The sequence below is a fragment of the Heptranchias perlo genome, chromosome 22, assembly GCF_035084215.1.
Source record: "Heptranchias perlo isolate sHepPer1 chromosome 22, sHepPer1.hap1, whole genome shotgun sequence".
In the NCBI taxonomy this organism is placed as follows: Eukaryota; Metazoa; Chordata; class Chondrichthyes; order Hexanchiformes; family Hexanchidae; genus Heptranchias; species Heptranchias perlo.
In genome coordinates, this window is record NC_090346.1 from 48061665 (window position 1) to 48085177 (window position 23513).

Genomic DNA, 23513 nt, shown 5'->3' on the forward strand with positions numbered 1-23513 from the left:
GCAGCAGACATGCATGGGATTCATGCTGAATTCCTAAAACCTGCTGCAGGCGAGGAGAGGGGTGGGAGGAGGGGGGATAGGGGTGTCTTGGAGAACACCTTGCGAAGCTGTGGAATAGGTGTGCGTAAGGCACATATACCCGCAAAGTTCCAGCTTTCAGTTTCTATCCGCAACAAGGGGGAATCCCAAAAACTGAGGAATTTTGTTGATGTTAGTGGCTCCTAAGGCGCTCCTTTTGGGTTGTCGAGGCAGAAAAACTGGGCGCTGTCGGGACACGCAGAGTACATGTCTGCAGGAGGGGAGGAAAAGGTGAAGACATTACGATGCGAGTAATATGCACTCCGTTTGGATGTTCTCTCAGGTTGAGGTACAACGAGCAACTCTAATTTACACGGCCAAGAAAATTGGTGCAAGCTGCTATACAGTTGAATGAGATTCAACCCCAAACTTATGTCCTTCCAATGTTATCGTAATCTTGAGTTAAAATCTATAGTTACTGGAAAAACTATGTTAAAGCAATTGCAGAAACTATTTGAACCCAAGTCTAAGTCACATAGAGGGGACTCCCCCTGCTGGATAATTAAGAGCCTTACACATGAAGTACTGCACTCCCCTAAACCAAGTGTCCAACATTATGGAGCAGAGGGTTGGAAGTATGTCAAAACTAGTGAGTGGACTGTGTAAAAAAAACTATATTTAAAATCACATGAAATTTAAGATACTTCCAAAACTCTCAGGACTTAAGTACTGGCAACTTTGTTTGCCAATGACAAAAAAAATCCACCATTCATTAAAGTATAACACTCATTCACAAAAAAGAAAAATAGGCAGAAGAAAACATAAAAGGGGTTGCTTAATACTATTTATAAAATAAATGTAGAAAATTCTTTAGGTAAATTCTTTATTTAAAAAATCATTTTCCAATAAGTGATATTGCAGCTTGTTGCTGATAATTAAAGAGAAACCACGTTCTTTACAGAGAAATCATGTGCAAGAGGGTAAAAAGCATGCAGCTTCCCATTTGGGGTATTTGTGTTGTCTGTAGAACAGCTCAGGCTATTCCATGTTTTCTTCCTTTTGGCCATTTCCAATATCAAAATTCCTCCATTTCAGATATGCTTTTTCCAAACACAATGCAAGCAAATCCCACTTTGCAATAACTTTGTTCCAAAGGCCCTTAACAGAGGCGCTGTACCACGGTTTCTTCACTTCTGACACTCTGCACGTGATCTGACAGCAAAGCAATAATCTCCTCATAAATCTGATGCGCAGACAGCAATATGGCAGTGCATTGTACATGAGAACACTTATAAAAGTGACTGCATTTTCTCTCATATCAGGTCATACTAGAAATGTAGCTGGCCTAGATCAGGTAAGCTCCAAAATGGACAAATACAGAGCAAGTCCTAAAATTGGCACAAAGGAAGGAGAACGAGAAAGTTAACTCACTCGTCCAGAAGCCAGAAGATGGTCAAGTGATACAAACATAGGAACAGGAGAAGACCATTTAGCCCTTCGAGCCAGTTCCGCCATTCAATAACGACTGATCTGTAACCTAACTTACAATACCCGCCGTAGCCCCATATCCCTTAATACCTGTTAACAAAAATCTATCACTCAGATTTAAAATTAACAATTGAGCTAGCATCAATTGCCATTTGCAGAAGAGAGTTCCAAACTTACACCACCCTTTGCATGTAGAAGTGTTGCCTAACTTCACTCCTGAAAGTCCTGGTTCCAATTTAGGCTATGTCCCCCAGTCCTAGACTCCCCAGCCAGATCAAGAACACAGGTTTTCAAACTGGGATCCCTGGACCTTGCACATCCACAGTCATTAGATTTCAGTATTTTATTGGCGTACTAACATACCATTTCTATCGCTGTATATTAAGCTTTTCTGCAATGTTAGCACCGCTTTCCTTTGGGTATTTAACAGTCTTTGAGGGTAGGGTGGGCACAAGGTCAGGAACATTCTCCAGTCAATATGTGAAGGGACTCCCCAATACTTGCAGCTACTGTTTGAAAACCACTGCTTATTCAAAGTAAACATTTTCTAGTAGCACCTTGCTATGAAAAATACATTATGAAAAGCACACAAGTGACATGCTTAGAACACAAGCAAACGTTTTCCATAAAATGTTTATTTGGGGCAGTATCACAAGATATCATGCAACAGCTCGGTAAAAAAAAAACAAGATAACCTCCTAATGTTTCAAAAGAATAAGAGTGGTAGCCGAGGCCAACGATTCCGAAAGTGATTTGTTCAACAAAAAAAATCCCAAGATTAAACTTGAAGTCATATGGTCCCTTGAATACTTAACATTACACTGCCCAAACCACTTTTCAGTCAGTAATATGCACATCTAATGTAGTTAGGTTTCTGTGATCTTTATTCTTCATGTTCTATGTTCACATGAACATATATCAAAGGACAGAACACATGCATTCCATCTGAAGGTGGTTTAACCACTGACTGAATAAAGGAAACCCCGTCAACCAAATGACAAGGCATATTTCATCACATAAGCCTCAAGACAATTCTAGTGTTTTGATTTGGGGGTGTGGGGGGGGGGGAGGAAGAGAATGAATTAGGTTCTAAAAATTTGGCAAATTCAAATAAATACAGCAAGTGGTTGAAAAAATACAGACCAGTTTTGTCCGTCAGATATCGTGTTATTAAGTAAATTAACTGGGTCAGTCATTTTCAGAAAAATTGAACAATTTGCACTTAATCCTTGTAAACAGATCAACTTTCATTTCCAATCTAAGCTTCCAAGTTTTTTTTTAAACCACTGCAAGTAATTCATCCTTTCAGTATATATTTCTTTGTAGAAAATATTTTTACATTGTAATAAAAAGGTAAGGCAAGATGCATAAAACAGAAAATGGATGTTTGTGGTCCATTATACTACAGAACAGCTGTTGACATTAAGTTTAAATGCAATTCTTAGTGTGTTCCCTTGCTCTCTGTCTCGGGCATCTTACACTCTTGGTAAGTTTTCTGTGTGGTAATGCTTCCTCTGTCTGGAAATGACCAACGACAGACGTTCAGATGATCTTTGGCACTTAAGCTGGTAAACTCAGCTTCTTTCCTTTGAGAACTAAAGGAACAACATTTGGAGAGAAAAAAGTCATTAGAAGGCCCAATAGAAAGTTTCTTAATATAGAGGCATTTGTTAAAAAAACACAACCGTGCACTTATATAGCACCTCAAATATCCCAAACTACTTCACATGAAATGAATGACTTCAATGTGGAATAACTTATACAAGGGCAACGACAAAGCACTCGGCAAAATCGCACAATGACATGACCAGTTGATTGTTTTTTTGATGGTGTTGGTTGAGGGAGGAAGGAGTGACCAGGGCACGAGGAGAACTCCCTCGTTTGAACAGTGCTATGGGTTCTCTAACATCAGCCTGAACCATCACCAAACCAACCCTTGGTTTAACCGCTCATCTGAATGATGCCACTTCTGACAATGCAAGACTTCCTCAGCGTTGCCCTGGAATGTCAGCCTAGGTTAACCGTTCAAGTCCTGGAGTGGGACTTGAAACAGCTTCTGACTCAGCTGAGAGTGCACATATAGTATGACTAAATTTAGTTTATACATTTCACTCTCCCTTTACCAGCACATCAATCCAGTGTAATTAACATTTGTCACAACATGCAACATTGAAGAAACTTTTTAAACCCCAGCCCAAAACTCTAGGGATAAATAAAATTACACATTGGCAACAGTGCAATCTATTGTTTCTCACACACCGCCCTAAAAACACACACCCATTTGGCTGCAATCTCAGTTTTTTGGTTAATGTGGTTCTGCATAATTGAAAAAGGAAATGTTAATAGTGCTTTCATTGTACCAAATTTGTAAAACAATTACTTGGTGCATTTTTGCTCAGACATCTCTTGTAATTCTTGATGTCTCAAGACTGCTTTTTGTAGATAATTGTGAATGGATTACTATTAAGAGGAGTCTGCGAGTTTGAATTGCTCGGGGTGGTGGGGGGAGGGGGGGGGGGGGGGGGGGAGAAAAGAGGTCACTGTGGATACACAGTTGTAAACCACAAGAAATGTACATCAAGGGGTTTTCTACCCTTTTATCACCCTCTCACACAAGTACATCACTGCTGCTTCCAAACTCTATTTTCTTCAAACATTTAGAGTCAAGTTTCTGCTCTGTATCAAATGCAAAAATAAATTGCAAACCTTCAATTCCTCACCTTTTGTGACGTACAAATAGAAAAAGTCGCAGTAGAGAATAGTCTGAACCACGCCAGCTACAATAGCAATGAGGTCAAAGAAACCCTCGAAGTAATAGCGCCAGATCCAGTTGACAAGGTACAGGGCACGATACAAGCCAAGAAAGAAGAGGTAATGAGTCGTGATGGTCTCTGCTTCACCTGTCTTACTGATCATGAAGAGCTGGGGCAGGATTGCAACTGACTCCAAGTAAATCGAGAACGTCCACAGGATCTGGAAGAGAGGGTTGCGATCAGATTTTTGCTTTTAACCATAATCAGGTTACAATTTGTTTTCCAGTGAACAAAGTTGTACACTTTTGTCATCCAATGCTTTGACTTAATCCAACTTCACGTTGCACATTCCAGTATTAAAAACTTAGAATGCAGTACTAAGCTTATACTTAATAAGTATAGTCTCTGTTCTAAACGTTCCACCCTGCAATGCACAGAATTCCGTTAAATTCTGCCAACAAGTCCCCATCCCCCTGCCAAAAATCTCATACTGCAACCAGTCACCATCCCAATCACTATTGCAGTCTCACTGCATCCGCACTTCAATTGGAGAGTAGCTCAACAGCAGGTTAAAAACTAGAATTTTGCACAAAAAATATTAAAGCAGGATGGCAATGGAGCGTTCCTAATAACGTCACTCGGCAACTTCCGGAGGCCATGTTGGATTACAAACATGGTTGCTGTCTGTCGGCACCGTACGGTATTTTTCATTCAAGCGTACATTGGGCCACGTGCAATGGAGAAAATCTGATATTTGTCCCTGGTATAAAAAGCAAGGTGGGTGGAGCACAAATAAGCATCCCAGCGAGGCTTCAGGTAATGGAGCTGTTTGTTTTGCTTCGTGCGGGTGATAAATCTGCCAATCCACCCTAGAGTTTAAATCATGCTTTTCCTCCCTCCCTTTGAAGGGATGTTTTAGATCTGAACTGCATCGTTTCACGTTTGCTACATTTTTGTTTTATGCTGATATGTGTAGTTAAGGAAGGACAGTGTGATACAGGCCCTGAGAACAGTAACTTATTTATGAGGTCATTCTGCCGTTAACTTTCACTATAGTATGTGCATCACTTATAATATTGACATGTTCACTTGCTGTTAGCAATTTAAAAAAATCAGTATCCAACTCGTTTGTCCATTAATTAGACAGCCCTGTTCCCAGCAGGACAACTACAGAATGACGCTGAAAATATATTTTAATATAATGCAAAAAATGAAATATATTACAAGTAATTTGACTTGAGGATTGATCTCGCCAACCAAGTATTTTTAAAAAGACAATCCATATAGAATTTTCTTAAAATAATTTTATTAACAGAGGACGAATATTTCCAATTTTGCTTTTCAACAATTTCCCCTTTTTTATTTTAAGATTTCCAGCATTTAAAGTCTGGGCAAAGATTTCCTCCATGGCCGTATCGAAATGATAAACACTTATAAAGAACAGCTTCACCATTCCCCCTACGTCTAGGGCACAGAGTAAAATCTTCCCTCCCAATCCCCAAAGAAATGCTGGAAGCGCACAATGGGTCTGCTAGCATCTGCGCACAAATGTGTTAATATTTTAGATGTAGACCTTTCTTCCGGTTATGAGGGGGTGTTAACCTATATTTCCTCTACACAGATGCTGACAGACTCTGTATCTCATGCATTTTCTTTTTATTTCCAATATTTCCAGCATTTGCTGCTATTTTCCCATTCCACCTCCACCATTGTTAGCGCATCTCCATTAGACAAAGTCCATACGGTCAGGTGAATAAACCCAAATAATGTTCTCCAGTGCACGACCCCTTGAGTTGCATGTTCTCAGAACCCCCCCACCCCCACACCAAGTAACAACTACAGTATGGACTAAACAATCCTCCAAAGCAACATCACGAACCCAACCCCACTTTCTCTTCTGAACCATTTAACTGTAGCATCGGTGAACAGATTCTTACTTTGAGTTGGTTTAATGAGAAGTAAAATTATGTAATAATGCGCTTAATGTGTGCCAGATGGGATGTGCTGGCAATTGTTTTCAATCTCCTGGTAAACAAGTACAATTGAGGTGAAATGGGAGAACAGAATGATTACACACCCAATACTCATTGCAAGTGAGTGTTTATAGGGGGAAAATTCTTTACATAAAAAAAATTCAGTGAGTTGCATCTAGCCCATAAAATGCACAATACAATGCTGGAATCTAACAACTACATAAGCATGTTTTCCCCTCAATGTACTCAAGTTTCAGTTCAAAAGAAGTGACAATCAAATCCTAATATATGTTTTAATAAAAGACTTGGAGAAATCTCATTTTTCTCTAGGCAGTCTCTCTGGATTCTGCCACGTAATTATTATGGACAAGAACATAAACAGGGCAACTGGTTTCGCAAGTGTTTTAGGTCTTCACTGGTTGTTGGACTTTAATGTTTTGGCTGCGCGCAAGGTAAAGAGTGCAGAATCTGTGGAAATTTATCAAAGATTCGGGAGAGAGGATGTCACCACACACAAAAAAAACCCTGCATCTCTTTGAACATGATCAAACAGTGGATAAAGCGGATACTTAGTCAGATGAAAACAAATTTCTGTCACAGTCACGTGCTTTTTACACAACCGTTAATCCCAAACACAATCGTTAATCCCAAACACAATCAAATGTGTGTTCTATTTCCCCAGCAAATGAAGCAGTTAGAACGGCTTTCTTTCATGTAGTAACTGACAGGAATGTGCCCAATAAAGTATGTCCCCTCCTCAGCCACTTAATATTTGTCTCGTACTTGTTTTTTTAACATCTGAAATAGAATTATTTTAATGAAGTTGGCAGGCTGTGACCCTTCTAAAGTTGGTTCAATTTGAAGTCATTTTTTTTGACCAGGCAATATTTGAATAGCAATAAAACAATCTATACACCATCAGGCTTGTACTCCAACATAGCGCATCACGTGACCTATGCCGTGTATTAGGAAGACCCTATGGTCAAAAAATATTAAATCCCATTTCTGTCAAAAATTTCTCCCAGGGTTTTACTGAAACTCTACAGCTATGGCTTTTACTGGGGAAATTGCTTCATTTTTATAACATTTTTGTAGTGGGGGCATAAAGTGACTGAGCACAAAAAAAATGCATTAAAACGGTGAGAATTGTATTCTGAAGAGTAGACTTCTGAAATCAGACATCTGTAACTGGACACCAGGAGCGTACAGTAGTTATGGTACTGAACTAGCAGTCCAGAGGACACAAGTTAAAATCCCACCATGATAAGTTGTGAAATTGGTAATTTGTGAGCTGGCACCAAAAAGTTGCTTTAAAAACCCAACTGGGTTCCTTTGGGGAAAGGAAGCTGCTACCTCCACCTGCCCTCCAGGCCCATGTTACCTGGTGGATTCTTAATGCCTTCTGAAGTAGCCTAGCAAGTCACTCAGTTCAGGGCAACTAGCGATTGCCTTGCTAGTGTCACATTCAGAGAACAAATTAAATTGATTGCATATAACTCAAAATTACTGGGTTCAAAAGTTAGAGTGGAAAATCCATACAAAAATGTTAACAGCCAATTGATAATTTATTGGTTAAATGAGAGCATGCTGGAAGAACATTACAAATATGCAGACAATTGTCAAACTTTTACAATAAAAAGCTAGAATGTGTGAATTTTTAACCTTTTATCTCCAATTTGATTTTTTAAAATTCATTCTCGGGATGTGGGTGTCACTGGCAAGACCAGCATTTATTGCCCATCCCTAATTACCCCTGAATAGGTGGTGGTGGGCCTTTTTTTTGTAGGGGTTTGGTACAACAGATAGCTTGCTAGGTCATTTCAGAGGGCAGTTAAGAGTCAGCCACGTCAGTGTGGGACTGGAGTCACGTATAGACGAGACAAGGACAGCTGGTTTCCTTTCCGAAAGGACATTACTGTCCTTTCCTTCTTGCGGTGTGCACCAAACACTTAATCAAACGTTAGGACAGAGGACCCACGCAAACAGACTTAAATCAGCACACTAGTGCCAGCTATTAGTTGGTGTCTTAAGGGGTGGTAACTTTTTAAGAGCAACACTAGTTCCTCTACATCTCACTATGGTGGCAGGGTGTCATCATAGGACAATGCCAAGCAGAGGTGGAAAATAAAAATTCTTATTTCCTCTGAGCTGTTACATGTTTTCCAAGGCTCATGCTATAGAATACCATGACAGAATCTTCCAATCCATCTCCTCAGTTGGGATAGAAATGTGGAGACAATTGGAACAGAAAACAAGGGACAATCATAACCGCCTCAATTCAATTGATTTTAGATGAAAAACAGAAGTTAGCAAAAGTGTTTTCAGAAACAGCTTAGAAATCACCTGAATTCAAGTTAAAAAGAATTTACCTCCATCGGAGAGAAGTCATGATTGACCAGGAAAGCCAATCCACCCACAGGGACAACCAGAAATTCCACACGGAACGTGTCATGGTTTCCATCATAGGTGGCCTTAAACTTAAAGTAGGTCATGTACACTGTGGCAATGGCACAGACAACGTAGATAATCTGTTTAAAATAGAAACACAAAATAAACCACAGTTCAATACCAACAATGGATTAATAGTAACACAAAAATACTGGTCAACAGCAAGTTTAAAGTGATTGCAATAGTTTGTTAAATGTATAGAAGCTGTTCTAAATTTTTTAAAAAAAAATAATTCAGAAAGTGCAGTCTGACCACACTGACATCATAAAACCAAATTCAATACAGTTGTTTCTGCAGCAATATGTTCAGTTCATTCCAACTTACATTTCAATTTAGTTTTGTTACAAATTTAAGATCAGTTAGGACAGGGATATCTAAGCTTTTGTCTATGAGCTACAAACAGGTAAATACTATGGAATCTTGGGACCACAAAGATTAAATCCATGGTCTTATTAATTTACATAAATATCAAGCTGCTAACACCAACACGCCTAGTTTAAGATTTATCCAATCAGATAACAGCTCTTAAAAAAAACCCTTCAAAACGCCAGGCTCACAAAATTTGAACAGGGAAAAAAACAGCATATAATACAAGCACAAATAGGACTAGGTTTCCTGGGCTCAGGGGTTGTGTGTGGCCCGAGGATGAACACCCAAATTAGGACACAAAGTGTATACTGTCCATGGGGAGGGAAAGAAAAAAAGGAAAACCTGTGTACAAAGCTCCGCTGTACAACATTGTAGAGGGGTAATTCCACATATTATGCTCCTGGAGATATTTGAACCATATGTTCCAGTCCCTTAACAAACTTACCTTCATGCAACTGTTGTAGAGAGAGATGAAAATCGTGAACAGATCCAGGTATCGAGTGACAAAGACCAATGCAAACAGAATCTGACTCTTCCCAGAAATACCTAAGGAAAAAACATCAACTTAAAACTGGACCCAAAATAGCTCTCCAAAAAATTTCCAAATGGCAACTTTTTCAACGAATTACATCTTGACAAAACAACTGAAACACAGTAAATGTATGCATAGATTATTAAATGCTTTTTGAGAAGGGCTGCTTTCTCAGGATCGCAACTTTGCATAAATAGGGATTCCTACTATCCAAAATGTCCTATTACACTGAATACTGGGAACATAGAAACATGGGAATTGCTAGACGAAAAGACCACAGTCTATCTAGTTCACCTATCACCACAGTAGTTGCAACGTACAATAATAATGGAGTAGTTGACCAATCAATCTCTATTAGTCTACAACAGACCCAGACATGAGGCGATGAAAGCCCTGGTGGTGGAAAGCTTTGGGAACCACGGGTCCAAAGTCACCTATTCTTCCCAAGCATGCAACACTTACCACAGGTCATGTCTCAAATTACTCTCATACTGTATCCCAAAATAGTATTTTCTGAAAAATCTACTTAATTGAGCGAATCAATTATTATCTGCTTCCACCGTCGCCATAGGGAGCCTGTTCCATAAATTTACCACTCGCTCACTTTTATAATGTTTCCGCAGATTAGTTTTGAATTTACCTCTATTCAAGAGCAGGCCATGTCCTCTGGTTCTACTGTTCTGGACAAGGTGAAATAGCTAGTCAGATCATTATCTAGTCGCTTTAGAATCCTAAAAACAGCAATCATATGACCTTTCAAACCTTCTCTTTTCCAGTGAGAACACGATTATTCCTCAATCCAATCCCTCCATCCCCTCAATCATTCTGGTTACTCTCCAATATCCCTTTTGTACTGCACCGACCAGAACCACACACTCTAGCCTAAGTGCAGTCACACCAATGATTTACAAAGTGATTAATTACCTCAGCTCAATATTGACCGTTTAGTATATCCTAGCATCGGGTTTGCTTTACTCACTATCACTGCACGTTGTTGCGATCTTTTTCACTTTCCATTCACGTTATTTTCTTTCAATTTAAGTAATTGTCCCTTCCTGGATTTTTATCCCCATGTGAAGCACTTTGCATTTCTCTACTTTGAATTTCATCTGACACCCGTCTAATCTATGGAAACGTACCTAGCACCATCAGGAGAGAAATTTAAAAAACTGACAAAAATCCAAAAATGTACCTAAAAGCAGTGATCATTTTTTTCACCCCCAAAAGGAAAATTTGATAGGGAAGACAATCCATTTTTAGACTGATCATGGGGTTATCCAAAACATTAAAATGCCAGAGGTGGACTGTCATGCAACACTGATGCTCGGTGCCAAGTAGCAGGTTGAAATACCGCTTGGCTAAGGTCCCAAGCTATGAGTCAGAGGGGGAAGTCATGCCCGGGCAGATTGAGGTCTCCTTGCAGCCAGATACAGGGGGATTGGTGGCAGTCTGGGAACAGGCCATGCACACGCACACAAAATTCTGCCTACTGCAGTTCAAAAGGCATTGATGTGACTTGTTTGTATTAAGCCAGGAGCAGAGATACAGACCTTGGCAAACCCTGCAAGCAAAAATAAATCAATCATTCTGTAATAGAATGCAGTTCAGAGTACAAGAGATTTAGAGATAAATATGGCATAGACAATGAAAAGAACACTACAAAAATAACAAATTTGAACATACTGTAGACCAATGCACAACAAAAAAAACTGAAGTTACTTCTCCCAGATTAACCAAACTCAAAGCTTTAAATAAAATTCTGTTTCAGGAGCATTTGCTCACTGGTATAAAGTTGTGCTCAGAATCACTCACTACTGAGGTTTTATTCTTCACAAGTGTATTTCTCTGTATTTTACATGTATTTGTCTATTTATACCAATGGGTAGAACTTCTCACAAAGATTATGATTTGATCCCATTTATATTGATGCCCAAGGATATTGCTGAAGCTTGAATAACTAGTAAGTTACCAATGGTTTGCATTAAAACTAAGCCACTAAGACTATAATTATTAGTTAGCTGTGCATACCCATCAAGCAGCAAGTACAAGGTGAGATCAGACACTGCTGGCATCACCTCAATGGTATCCGCACTGCTTAGCAACCCCACAGGGCATACAACTTCAGTTTACAGTAATTGGAATTTCAAATTCACTTGGTAGACAAAAAGTATTGTAAACTGGTGGGAATGTAGAAACACTATATCCCCGCCCCCCCAAATCAGGATAATCAGGAAATTAGCAATCACACAGCAAGCATACTCAACTCAGACCCCAACACAGAAGACCAGAGTGGAGCAAACTCACTCCGAGTTACTTCCTTTGAGCACCCCATATTACCAATACTTTCCTAATTATCAGGCTTTTACTGAAGAGTTAATAAAACTGCTTTTATAACTGTCATACTGCAAGAATGGGCTTTTGACCAGCACAATCGTGTTACTGGAGTGATTTTTGTTTCCCATTCACTTAACAGGTCAGACATAAGGAGGGGCTCGGAGAGAACATTTTCCCAATTTCCATTTGAGGAAACAGTCAATGCCTGTAAGCTGCAGAATGACCATGGCATAAGTCCCCAGTATTTATCAAATTTATATTTCTTGCTGGTGCCTCAAAAGGTGAAAGATTATATTGTGAGTTTAAAATAAAAGTCCCCACTCCCCTCTTAATGACAGCTCAAAGTGGGTTAGGATTTAATGCAGGTGTCAAGTGCCCCCATTTTCCTTTCCCACACCCCACCCTCCCAAAGACACCGAATCCTGCTAGCATATAGTTCCAGACACCAGCTGCTTTCGAATATCTTGGTCAGTCAACTAGTCTTTATGCACAAGCCCAGGAAAATAAGCATCAGCAGGGGAACTATAGCCAAGCCCAATCTTGCCCTCAGACATCCAAATGCAGAAACTGAATAGCAATCAGGAGCAGGAACACTGGCTGGGTTTTTTCCTTTTGCCCACAGCTGCTGAGGCCATTTGTAGCACTCCAGCTGAGATTGAACTAAGTCAGCACAGACTGTAGGCCCTTCTGATCTAGATGGCTCAGTTCCACACTGGGCATTGCACTTATCAGGGAAAATAGCAATGTTCTCTTTATAGCTTAGTTCTGTTACTGGCTATCACCTCCTTAGGCGGCAGCATCGTTGTCAGGAGCAAATATAAGTGGCTATTACTTTTTCTGGCCACAGGGGAGCTGACCCCTCTGCCTGCCCACGTAGTGCAATAGTTGGGTTTGCACTGGTGGCCTGTATGGCCCTTCCACATCATTGAAAGACCACTGTCAGAAAATTATTCATGATTGTGACTTTTTAAACTGCAAATGCACAGATTCTCAGATTGCTGCCTCTGCTCTAGAATCCATCCAAACACCTTGTACCACTTCTAATGGAGTTCTCCATTATCAAACCCCCGCCCAATCCTTCAGTTGAACCGCGTGCAGTTACTGGTGGGCAGATAAGAAAATCAAGTGGAATTCAAGGTGAATTCAATTTCTGTGCCGAACAGTATTTAGGCCTGCTTACTAACCTAGTTTGACAAGTACTACTGATGTTTAATGTAAGGAATCTTACAACACCAGGTTATAGTCCAACTGTTTTATTTGAAAAACAGTTGGACTATAACCTGGTGTTGTAAGATTCCTTACATTTGTCAACCCCAGTCCATCACCGGCATCTCCACATCATGGCTACTGATGTTTAAGCAAGCGATACAAGGAAAAAATAAATACAACCCAAGGCAGTGAAAAATATAGCCTAGAAAACAATGCTAAGCTTCACATAATAGAAATATAGATGTTCAAAAATGTGATGGGCCTGTAAACATCTAGCATTGGTCAGCTTGCAGAGACACACCTAGTCTTGAAAGGACAGAATCTACAGTCATCCTGCTGGGCGTTTGACTATACCAAGTAGACAATACAAAAAAATTCACACGTGCATTAGTGACAACACAAGCTTTTTTTTAAAAAAAAAGTATTTGCATGATGCACGTTTAAACAGAATTCAAGACTATTAGAACTTCACTTGAGGAAGTAGAATTGAATGTACAGCCTATTTGAAAATCACAGTGTAACAGCAGCTGTCTGGAAAATAAATGTCCTCAAAATGAAATCTGCAGCGGGCATATTTGCTAACTCCCAGAAAGGTTTAAACATTGAAGACAACTGAATTTTTAATGAAAAGATTGGCTTCTTATTTCAGAGCAATAGATTGCACTGCAATGCTCAACACTTGCATTTTACAAGTAACGATCACTGTATGTAGTTGGAAACCTGTATGATTTGAAAGCTACAATGGTGAAACAAGACAATGACTGCTTTGTGTCATTTCATAAAACTAGGCACAAATGTCACGGGTCATTTCATAAGCTTTTCTGCAGTGTATATTTAATTAAATCCTGGATAGATATGATAACTTGCAACAATTGCTTTGGACATTTTGAAACTAGGTTGATTTCACTACTTTTTAAAGAGAGGTGCAAACATTTGATTTTGACAACACAAAAATGTGTTCACCCCTTCCTGCCAGACCTAATGGACTAGGCTGATCCTGTACTCTCAACCACGGCCCCCCCACCCCACTTCAACCAGAATCACTGGACAGCGACCCCTGGTTTTTTTGGGAAGGGGGTGGCAATGCAGAGGATTAGACCATGGCTAAGATACAGCCCCTGCTGAAATCAATTAACTCAGCAAAGACCATGGAATCAACGTGGGAACACCTGGACTGAATGGCTTAGTACTACAGCCCTGTACACTGGGTCAGACGAGCTCTCTGACTGTATTTTAGTGTTTAATGTCCAAAATATTTAGGAGAGAAAGAATGCTCATCTGGCTAGCTTCCAGAACTGGAGTAGACATCTCAACTTCTTTAGTACAAAACTACATTGAAATAACTAACCCCAGACATGGAAAGCGAAACTAGTTGTAATAAAGTTACATTTTACAACTTTAGCACAGGATTTACAATACAACCACCATCACTCAGACTGCTGCAAGCCATTTCACAAAAAATATGCTCCATGCTAAACTTTCTTTTAAAACGGGGGGATGGGAATGGAAAATATGTTGAATAAAATACCTACTTGGGAAAAGCGAACACAAGCTGCAATGCTTTGGTTCCACATTCTGCAATCCATGCGCAAGATTTAAATGTTTAAAAGAACAAACTAAGATGGAGTCACAAGGATCCTTCTTTGGCTTACTTACCCATGCTTTAGGTAACTGCAATTACTTTTTCATGCATCTCATTTGCATTCTTTTTGGGAAGAAAGTCAGCTTTCATTAAGTTTTCCTTGCAAGTTATTTCTTCCCCTCATTAGATTGAGCTAAATTCAAAACATATTCTGCCAACACTTCATCTCCACACATTTACCCTCAGGAAACCGATGTCAACTGCAGAAAAGGTGCAAGTGCCTAAATATTCCTAGGGGAATCATTAACAGCATTTAAGTGTCCTGTTTCAATCAGGAGCTAGACCTAAATCTCAGAATAGGGAATCACAGGAACTGACACTTTTACCGATCTCAAAAGAGATAGCATTTATATGGTGCAATACACAACCTCAGGATGTCCTAAAGCGCTTCAAAGCCGATGAGGTACTTTTTGAAGTGTAGTCACCGTTAAAATGTAGAGAAACACGGCATTCAATTTGCACACAGCAAGGTCCCACAAATCGCAATGAGATAATGGCCAGATAATTTGTTTTATTGATGTTGGTTGAGGAATAAATATTGGCCAAGACAGCGGGGAGAACCACCCAGCTCTTCTTCAAAATACTGCTATGGGATCTTTTACATCCACCTGAGGGGGCAGATGGGACCTCGGCATTAACATCCGATCCGAAAGATGACAGCGACAGTGCAGCACTCCCTCAGTACTGTATTGAATTGTGAGCCTAGATTGTGCTCCGATCTCTGGAATGGGGCTTGAACCCACAACTTTCCGACAGAGGCGAGTGCTACCTACTGAGCAAAAGCTGACAACTTGAAAGTTTAATGACAGACTTAAGACATGACTGTTAATCTACTAATATTTATGGCAAGAAGGACTACAGGTGTTTGTTAAAGGTGGTTCACGAGCAGTTGAGTACTGTAAACTCCCATTAAATATTCCGCAGAGTTGTCAGAAGTCAGATAAGTCCAACAGCAGTTCAAAGTAACAAAGCACACCCATAACTTACTCGAAACCCATTGCCATGAAAAATGTTCCCTCCAGCATACTGTCACAGCTACTTATTTACTTCACACGAATTTGATGAACAAACTCCCGTCAGATTGTCACTAGGCTTATTAGCACGTTGGTACGAAACAGTACAGGTCAAATCACATTACTGACAATAAGCTTTAACAATGCATGTGCACAAACCAGCACGCGTAAATCTCAATTAAAAATATTTTGCAAATTATGTTCAGACGGCATAACCAATTGGGGAATATTTTTTCCCTCCCTAGCCCTGTTGAACTTTGCCTTTTGGAACTCATACCGCAGAAAAGAGTGTTTAGACTACCGCCCCAGATCTGCAGTTTGGGCCTGAAACCAGGGGTGGGGTTCCACAGTTGGGTCCGGAACTGTTCTAAAGCAACGAGAAAGGTGGCACTTAAACATACCCTTATAAATCACATTAGGTCAAGTGACATCATACCTTGTCAAACTGCAAGTTAAATGCCTGAGCTTCAGTATTTGCTTATTAGTTTAACGCTACAAGTCATTTAAACCTGTAACTCTGCATAGCAGGACGCTACTCCACCCTCTTCCCAAAAGTCCTACATGAATTTGACAACGAGTCTCCCAATTGTATCTTTAAGTCAGCTTGCATCACACCAAATGCAAGGGAAACACTAGCCAAGTTCAGTAAGGGTTCTTAAAGGACCCAATGGACACTCTGACATTAAGTGACATGGGGTTAAGGTTCTGCAATGTCACCCATCCTTGATCAATTATATGTTGGGTGACATTGTAAAAGTTAGGTCTGGGAGTATCTTCAAATTGTGATGCTGCTTTTTCCAGATGTGCTGTTGGCAGACTCAACTGGCCTACTCCAATCTGTTCCTCAGCAACTCTTAGGGAGAGAAAGCCTTAGCACACATCTCTTTGCCTAAGTCCCTCAAACAAAGGCATAAATTAAAATGTTGATAACATAAGACAGATACACTGCACTGGACGTGGGCATGCAAGACGAAGAATGGTGACCCATTGTAAACTATCCTACATAGGTCCTTTCGCCATGCTGAAAGTAGGTGCAGCATCACATAAGCAAAGGGGAAAATATGAAGCTACTGTATGCAAACCCACATTCACGTGATGCTTAAACTCAAACTGGCAGAACCACAGTTCAATACGCAGCTCCTAGAGCCACATGCAACTCTCAATCTATCCGAATCTGTCCTTGAAGCCAGGCAATTCTGTCCAATTGGCACTTATTTTTATCTGGTGGTTTGTCTTTTGTGGGCCTGGTGGTTTGGAAAGGGCTTCTTTTAGCTCTATTGTCATTAGTGATCCTAATCAGAACAACTAGATCAATTAGTATCCATAACATGAAATGGATGCAAATCAATGGGAACAAGCATTTAAATTTTGTATATGACTCAAGGCTCCATAGTACACACGCATGTGGCCCAAGACAAAAGCTTGGGTACCCCAGGATCCATTAAGTTTGCATTGTCATTAGAAGACGTCACCTATACGCTTACACTGTGGCAAGCTGTTGAGCTCAAGTACCATGTTATAACCAACACATCCCGTGTTTGTTAGATGTTTGAAGAGCAAATGTCCAGGACCTGTTTTAGGGGGGGGGGGGCGGGGGCAGAGAAGGTAAGCAGGTTCTCTTCAGGGTTCAATTGGCTCCAAGTTGACTTGCCTATCTGAGAGATTGGAATAAAATCAATTGTTAATTGTATCCATATGATTTATATCATTTAGTGTTAATTGTATTCAGGTGGTGCATATCAATTGGGGACTTTTGTATCCATTTATATGAGAGCTTATCTAGGGTGTGGAGTGGGTAATGTGGATCTCTGAATAAAGGCTTGGAAGCAATTGAAGATCAGGTTCTAGTATTCTATCGTTCACCACCTGGCTATTCAATTTATTACATCAATCCTCTGTAGTACACTCAGTGACCATACCTGAGCCAGGCAAGTCTGTTGTACTCCCATGGTGCTGTCAATGGTGATCAGCCAGCCTGGCACATTAATGGAACCTGGAGGGCTGGGATTCCATCCACTTAGCTGCAGATAATCCTGCAAGCCAATACTCTATAATGGGTAAGGTCATCCTAGCTGAATAAGCAGCAAGAAGCTTACTACACTGACAGTTGCAGTTTTAGCTAGTTAAACTCCAGCAATACTCATACACCCACTTAGAGCCCCAAACAAAGCTCTCTTCACTTCAGTAGTGTACACTCCCCAGGGGGAAGTGTGCATACTCAAGAGCAACCAAATACCTATTCATGGATTTTTCAATATCTTGATTTGGAGACAAACACATCAATCGTCAGTTTATACACAGTACTATCCAGTAAACCGTGCTGGAAGATAATCAGGTCCAAGAACACTCTTGTTGGCTTATTCCCCGTCCTAACTTGAGGGATAACAAAGTAATGTAGTGTTGTATAAAGACATCGATGGCAGAAGTGCATAGCCAAACCCAAGAAAAGTTTAGCAAAATCGTCATGTTCCAGACATAAGTTAATTCACTTTTTCCATGGTAGGGCAGAAAGTTCAATCACTGAAAAGCCTCCACACACGTTAAAATCTCAGTATCGAATCGGATGTAATTTATACGCATGCGTTTCAGGGCTGATCAAGGGGCGGGGGGAAGAAACAAAGAGTAGGATTTAGAAAGTTCCGTTGTAGCTTTCATTTATTGTCGCACAATATCCAAACCAACACAAAGGCTTGCCATGCGAAACGTTGACCAACATGCAAACAAAGTTAACAGCTCTCGCTCGATGTTAACACATCTTTTCCTTTGCCCAGAGTGGGAGATCGAGAATGCAGCTCGCTTACCGCACCTACAAGCGGCTGCCACGTCAGAAAAGGACAGGCAAACGGATGGCCACACAATGGAGAGAGAGAGCAGCAATAAAACACCGGGATTAAACAGTACAAAAGCCTTTCGAGCAATCGCTGAACATGAACTATCTAAGCACAAACCAGAGCTAAATTTTCTTTGCATGACTGAAAGAATCGGATAGGCAGTCAGAATGGGACTGCACATCCTCTTGCAAACTTGGACAAGCTGCACTTTTAATTAACTCCCACTTGCAAAGAAATTGTATCTTGCTAAATAAAATTCAGCTACAATAATTCACAGCGACAGCAAAAAAAAAGACAGCAAATGGGAGCTGTTGCTGTAGTCATGTGGCAGCCAGGGAGTGAGTGGGTAAATTGACCCCTGTCCTTGTCAGGCAAGACTCAAAGGGCAGCTCACCTGCCGGGAAGGGAAGGGAAGGGGGGGGCCCGCGGGTTCCAGCTGTGCGCACACAGCTGGGGAGAGTGGGGGGGAAGGGGAAACACTGGGCTCCGCACAGGTACCCGTGCAGCCGGGGTACCCCAGGCCCCATCCCTCCAAAAACAATCTACCCCGGTCTTTCTACATTTAATCTTTTAATATATATATATATATAAAAATAAAGTTTAATTTAATTTAAAATAATAAAAACTCCCTCACGTCAGCTCCCGGGCCTCGCGACCCCCCACTCTGCTCCCAAACCCTCCCTCCGTTCCATAGCAACGGATAGTGCGAGCGCGGAACCTACCGGCACACGACCTGGTCTTCCATATCTTGAGTAGCAGGATGATGATGGCCACTAAATGCGAGAGGTCACCGGATAAGCGAAAGATGTTCATGGTGGGCGAGTGAGTGAGTGAGCGAGCGAGCGCCTGTGTGAGAGCGAACCCGAGCCGTCCGACACCCCGAGCTTCGAGCGCTCCGCCTTCCCCGTCAAACAAAATGGCGGCGGCGGCGACGTGGCCCGGGGACGTGGCCAACAAGAAAATAACCCCGCCCTCGCCGCGCGGCGCATCGTGGGACACGTGGTGACGTCATCGCGCCCACCCCACCACCCCCCCCTGAGAAAAGCCCCGCCCATCCCTTAAAGGGCCAGTGTTCCACACGTAGCCAGTGAACCGGCTGGTGTCACTCAGAATCATTGTAAACAATTTTACAACACCAAGTTATAGTCCAGCAATTTTATTTTAAATTCACAAGCTTTCGGAGACTTCCTCCTTCCTCAGGTTTCATTAAGAAAAGGCACAGTTCTCCTTGAAACAGAGATGGTTGCGAGGAGATTTGATAGAGGTATTCAAAATCATGAAGGGTAAACATTTACCTGAGGAAGAAGGAAGTCTCCGAAAGCTTGTGAATTTAAAATAAAATTGCTGGACTATAACTTGGTGTTGTAAAATTGTTTACAATTGTCAACCCCAGTCCATCACCGGCATCTCCACATCATGACTCAGAATCATGGAAGGGTTACAGTTACAGCACGGAAGGAGGCCATTCGGCCCATCGAGTCCGTGCCGGCTCTCTGCAAGAGAGTAATCTAGCTAGTCCCACTCCCCCGCCCTTTCCCCGTAGCCCTGCAAATTTTTTTCTTTCAAGTACTTATCCAGTTCCCTTTTGATTGAATCTGCCTCCATCACCCCCTCGGGCAGTTCATTTCCAGATCCTAACCACTCGCTGTGTAAAAAAGTTTTTCCTCACTTCACCTTTGGTTCTTTTGCCAATCACCTTAAATCTATGTCCTCTGGTCCTTGACCCTTCCGCCAATGCGAACAGTTTCTCTCTATCTTCCCTGTCTAGACCCTTCATGATTTTGAATACCTCTATCAAATCTCCTCGCAACCATCTCTGTTTCAAGGAGAACTGTGCCTTTTCTTAATGAAACCCATAAGGAGACACTGAGTTGCTTGCCCCCAGTGTCAACAAATAAACAAAAAACTTATATAATATAAAATTATGAGGGGCCTAGAGTGGATAGGAAGGATCTTTTCCCTTAGCAAAGAGATCAATAACCAGGGGGCATAGATTTAAAATAATTGCCAGAAGGATTAGAGAGGAGTTGAGGAGAAACTTTTTCACCCAGAGGGTTAGTGGGGGTCTGGAACTCACTGCCTGAAAGGGTGGTAGAGGCAGAAACCCTCAACTCATTTAAAACGTACTTGGATGTGCACTTGAAGTGCCGTGACCTACAGGGCTACAGACCAAGAGCTGGAGAGTGGGATTAGGCTGGAAGGCTCTTTTTCGGCCGGCACAGACACGATGGGCCGAATGGCCTCTCCTTCTGCGCTGTAAATTTCTACGATTCTAACAAAAATGCCCCTTTTTTAAGAGGCGCACAACTAATAAATTATAAAAAAATGTAACTTATAAAATTAAATCATAAGAGCCAGGGGAGTGGGACTAATTGAGAAAGTTTTTTCAAAGAGCCAGCACAGGCACGATGGCCCGAATGGCCTCCTTCTGTGCTGTATGGTTCCATGATACCGTGTCCAATGTGCCCTGCGGTGCTCACCGGTCGCGGAAGCACACAGCAGTAAGCAAGGCATCCCTTTCCTTCCCAGCAACTCCCTGCCAGGACACGTAATACTCAGCCGTCCTTTGAACTATCTGGATTGATGCTAATTGCGTTAGTTCTAAATTATAATATTCTTATTGCGCTGCTCACTCCCTTATATCGTTGGCGATGCTGGGTTTCAGACTGTTTGTTTTCAGTTGCCTGCAATGATTCTTTCAGCCTGTCTTTAACCATGTGAATAGTTCATTGATCATTCTTAAATTAAAGCTACAGGGAGTGCCTCGTTTAACGATTAGAAAACAGGTCGCGCCTGAATTCACCTTTGCAAAATGTATTTTGCATTTGACAGATTGTTTTTAAAACAACTACATCACAAGAAGGAGTGAGATTAATTTAAGAGGTGCCAGATGTAATGTTTCTGCCAAAGGGAAGTGACTGACAGCACCGCTGACCATCGCGAGTAACAGCTTCTATAAACCGACGAGCGCAGGGTGGGGTCGGGACTGGTGCCTGTCCCGGGTTAATGAGTTATTTATAGCGGGTCCGGGTTGATATCCTGGACAACGCCTGGATCTCGGAACTGCGCCTCAAAGAAGACAATGGGGGGGTGAATTTGCACAGAGGTTTGTCCGGATCTTCCGTTGGAATTTTCCCGTAAACCCCGGAGAGAAGGCGGTTAAGGGAGGATCTTGTTAAGCCTCATATAATATTAAATGGTGTAGATAAAGAAAATCCAGAATATTGCTCAATATTAAGCAAGAAAGGTAGTTTCAGAGGACATAAATGGAGATAATGGTAACTACATTTTAAAACACAGCCTAGGAAGAATGTCTTTACTGAAAGGGCAATAAATGACAGGTGGGGTAAAAGAAAGGAAAGAATTTGCATTGATATAGGGCTTTTTATTCCCTGAGGAGTTCCCAAAGCGATTTACAGCCAATGAAGTGTAGTGTAAGGAAATGTGGCAGCCAATTTACACACAGCAAAGTCCCACAAACAGCAATGACCAGATAATCTGTTTTAGGGGTATTGGTTGAGGGATAAATATTGGGTAGGAGAGAACTCCCCTGCTCTTCTATCAAATAGTACCATGGGATCTTTTACATCCACCTTTAGAGGGTAGAAGGGGTCTCAGTTTAACATCTGCCTCTAACAGTGCAGCATTCCCTCAGTACTGGACTACAGTATCAGCCGAGATTATGTGCTCAAGTTTCTGGAGTGGGGCTTGAACCAAACATCTTCTTGATTTAGAGGCGAGCGTGCTACCACTGAGGCGCAGCCCAGCTACCTTCTCATAAGGGGAAAAAAAAAGAGTGAAAGAGCTATAGTGATAGGGGACTCAATTGTAAGGGGAATAGACAGGCGTTTCTGCGGCCGCAACCGAGACTCCAGGATGGTGTGTTGCCTCCCTGGTGCAAGGATCAAGGACGTCTCGGAGCGGCTACAGAACATTTTGGAGGGGGAGGGCGAACAGCCAGCTGTCGTGGTGCACATAGGCACCAACGATATAGGTAAAAAAGGGGATGAGGTCCTAAAAGCAGAATATAGGGAGTTAGGAGGTAAATTAAAAAATAGGACCTCAAAGGTAGCAATCTCAGGATTGCTGCCAGTGCCACGTGCTAGTCAGAGTAGAAATAGGAGGATATTTCAAATGAATACGTGGCTAGAGGAATGGTGCAAGGGGGAGGGATTCAAATTCCTGGGACACTGGAAACGGTTCTGGGGGAGGTGGGACCAGTACAAACCGGACGGTCTGCACCTGGGCAGGGCCGGGACCGCTGTCCTAGGAGGAGTGTTTGCTAGTGCTGTTGGGGAGGGTTTAAACTAAAGTGGCAGGGGGTTGGGAACCTGAGCAGGGAGAGAGAGGAAAGCGTAACAGGAAGGGACAGAAGGTATGGAGTAATAGGTAAAGTGTTAAAAAAGGAAAAAGCAGGAACTAAGCGTCACAAAACAGATTTGAAAGTTCTTTATCTGAATGCACGTAGCATTCGTAACAAAATGGACGAGTTAACGGCACAAATAACTACGTATGGGTATGATCTTGTGGCCATTACAGAAACATGGCTGCAGGGTGACAACGACTGGGAATTAAATATGCCAGGGTATTTAACAATCAGGAAGGACAGGCAGGAAGGAAGGGGAGGTGGGGTGGCTATGTTAATAAAGGAAGGAATCACTGTAATACAGATAAATGATATTGGGACAAAGCATCAAGATAATGAAACAGTTTGGGTGGAGATAAGGAATAATAAGGGGAAAAAAACATTAGTGGGCGTAGTATATAGGCCTCCTAATAGTTGCAACTCTGCTGGAAGAAGTATTAATCAGGAAATAGTCGGGGCATGTAATAAGGGAACAGCTATAATTATGGGGAATTTTAATTATCATATTAACTGGACAAATCAAATTGGGCAGAGCAG

At 41.5% G+C, this 23513-nt stretch overlaps 1 protein-coding gene across 1 annotated transcript; it reads right to left on the minus strand.

The window, feature by feature from the left end:
• Nucleotides 1-2121: 2121 nt before the first annotated feature.
• On the minus strand, nt 2122-19538 carry kdelr2b (KDEL endoplasmic reticulum protein retention receptor 2b). The gene is made up of 5 exons (XM_068003518.1): nt 19333-19538; nt 9495-9595; nt 8602-8760; nt 4227-4479; nt 2122-3101 (listed from the first exon to the last, which is right to left on the minus strand). The coding sequence occupies exons 1-5, from the start codon at nt 19421-19423 to the stop codon at nt 3067-3069; spliced, it is 639 nt and encodes a 212-aa protein (XP_067859619.1). The 5' UTR covers nt 19424-19538; the 3' UTR covers nt 2122-3066.
• Between the last annotated feature and the right edge of the window lie 3975 nt (nt 19539-23513).